The sequence below is a fragment of the Hyalella azteca genome, unplaced genomic scaffold, assembly GCF_000764305.2.
Source record: "Hyalella azteca isolate HAZT.00-mixed unplaced genomic scaffold, Hazt_2.0.2 contig15338, whole genome shotgun sequence".
NCBI classification, from domain to species: Eukaryota; Metazoa; Arthropoda; class Malacostraca; order Amphipoda; family Hyalellidae; genus Hyalella; species Hyalella azteca.
Window position 1 is genome coordinate 5,194 of NW_025945194.1, and position 2,613 is coordinate 7,806.

Genomic DNA, 2,613 nt, shown 5'->3' on the forward strand with positions numbered 1-2,613 from the left:
GTACATAGTAATATTAGCGCATGATATATTAGCGTTAGCGTTCAAGATTATGTTAAAGTTCGGAGCGTTCCGTACTAAATGAGGAGTGCAGCGCCTGTCTCTTATACACATCTAGATGTGTATAAGAGACCCTCACCCCACTACCCCTCACCCCACTTCTCTTCACCCCACTACCCCTCACCCCACTACCCACACCCCTCACCTCGGGCGCTATGTAGTCCGGGGTGCCGCAGAAGGTGGTGGTGGTGCACCCCTCACCCCTGATGTTCTCCTTGCACATCCCGAAGTCGGCGATCTTACAGTGGCCCTCAGCGTCCAGCAGGATGTTGTCCAGCTTGAGGTCCCTGCAACACAGAATAGCTTGAGGTCCCTGCAACACAATAGCGTCAGGTCCCTGCAACACACGGTGCTGCAAGCACCACCTTGACGGCTACCAAGCGCCGCCCACCAGCGAGCAGAAACGAACTGAGGTTTCTGAGGCTCGAACCCGCGACTCACAGTCCCTATCCCTGCCGCGGCTGCTTGACCTACTGACCCGCCTCTTGATCCGCGGCCCCGTCTCTTTACCGGGCCTCACCATCCACCCAGGACACGATCTGGGCCCCTCACACAGCACCTGGTCCCCAACTCGCACAGAGGCGAGGAAACTATGAAGGGCAGCCTGTCCGCGGAGGCCTCACATAGATCCACACCACATCACATTAATCCCTAAGGGCTTCAAGGACTTCATACACTCCACGGACCTGACTCGCGGTTGCTCATTGAACAACGGGATGCGATCAGGAATCGAGACCTCCGACTCGTCAGTCAGGACATTGATGTACCATGTGCTACCGATGGTGTACCCATCTGTCCATCCCCCAGCCTCACCAGTCCACCCCCTCACCCCAGCCTCATCAGCCCACCCATCCACCACATGCCCACCTATACGTACCCATCTGTCCATCCCCCCAGCCTCACCAGTCCACCCCCTCACCCCAGCCTCATCAGCCCACCCATCCACCACATGCCCACCTATACGTACCCATCTGTCCATCCCCCCAGCCTCACCAGTCCACCCCCTCACCCCAGCCTCATCAGCCCACCCATCCACCACATGCCCACCTGTACGTACCCATTTGTCCATCCCCCGCCTCACCAGCCCACATCCTCTCCCCAGCCTCATCAGCCCACCCATCCATCACATGCCCACAAATCCACCACATGCCCACCTGTACGTNAGGTCTGACAGTACCTGGGTCTGGCAGAGTCTGGCAGTACCTGGGTCTGGTAGTACCAGGCAGTACCTGGGTCTGGCAGTACCTGGGTCTGGAAGGCGCAGTACAGCACCGTAGGTCTGGCAGTACCTGGGTCTGGCAGAGGTCTGGCAGTACCTGGGTCTGGAAGGCGCAGTAGAGCGCCGTCAGGAAGGGGTGTCGTGCTGCCAGAGCCAGGACGCGCCGCTCTGTCATGGTGCACTCCACGTCGTCGTCCTGCAGGATCACGTCCTTCTTCAGCACCTGTGGGGGGAGGGAGGTTAGGGGGCGTGGAGGAGCGTAAGGAACGTTTGGATCAGGAACAAAAAAAAAAAACGTCGGGATCGTGAACGTTTAGATCATTGAAGGATCGTAAGGAACGTTTGAGGACCTGTGGGGAGGGGGGAGGGTGGTTACTAGGAGGCGTATCTGAGCGTAAGGAACGTAGCACCGAGAACTAATTAGGAGGCTCGAGCTCTACGGCTAAATAAAAGGTAATTATCTCATTAAAACTTCGATATAAGTAAAGTTTCAGTTATGATCAACCGCTGGTGGTTCATCGACTGCCTTCAGTTCATCACAACTTTGTGTTCATCAAAACTTCATCATAACTTTTTCATGATTCCAGATACCGGGGCTAAAACGTTGTTTACATTCCAGCAAAAATCAACGTTCAAAGAAGCGCATTAATGTAAACGCTATAGACAAATTAATGCATTATTGTGGCAGGACACTGACTTGCTGACTCACAGCCACCCAGGATCATAAGGCACTGCTGGTCTTCTTATGGGTCATAATGACCCACTTTGACGGCGAATAAGAGACGTGATGGCACTAAGAGTGGGTCATGCAGTACACTGGAGTACTGCAGCCAGCTTTGGACACCACTTTGGAGTACTGCAGCCAGCTTTGGACACCACCGATGACCCACCTTGACGGCGTAGACTTCATCGGTGCCCTTCTTCTCAGCGAGGAGAACCTTCCCGAAGCTGCCCTTCCCCAGGACCTTGAGGAAGACGAAGTCCTGCAGCCCCACGCGCTCCCCCTCGCAGGGGGGAGAGAGCGGCTGTCGCTCTGGGGGGAGAGGGGGGAGTAAATTTTGGGGAAGGAAAACGGCCTCATTAGGGGTAAATATTAATTAGTATTTCAGTTAATTAGTGATTAACGATGAATGGAGCGGATTTGGTGGTCATTCCGAACGAGAGAAGCAGCGACACTCATTATATTCTCCAGAGCCACGAGCTACAAATGCTGGAGTACTGCTGCCAGCTTTGGACCCCACTCATCACCACATCACTCCTCACTCACCAGGCCCCCTCATCACCCCCCACTCACCAGGCCCTCCCATCACCCCCCACCCCACTCACCAGGCCCCCTC

The 2,613-nt window shown here is 55.2% G+C and overlaps 1 protein-coding gene across 1 annotated transcript in view; it reads right to left on the bottom strand.

Moving 5' to 3' along the window:
• LOC108670832 (protein kinase C) overlaps window positions 1-2,613 on the bottom strand; it is a gene marked incomplete at its 3' end in the record, with an annotated part of 12,884 nt that overhangs the window by 2,557 nt on the left and 7,714 nt on the right. The window contains 4 exon segments of the mRNA XM_047884372.1: window positions 203-344; window positions 1,105-1,499; window positions 2,167-2,309; window positions 2,603-2,610. Coding sequence (XP_047740328.1) covers window positions 203-344; window positions 1,105-1,499; window positions 2,167-2,309; window positions 2,603-2,610 — 688 coding nt within the window.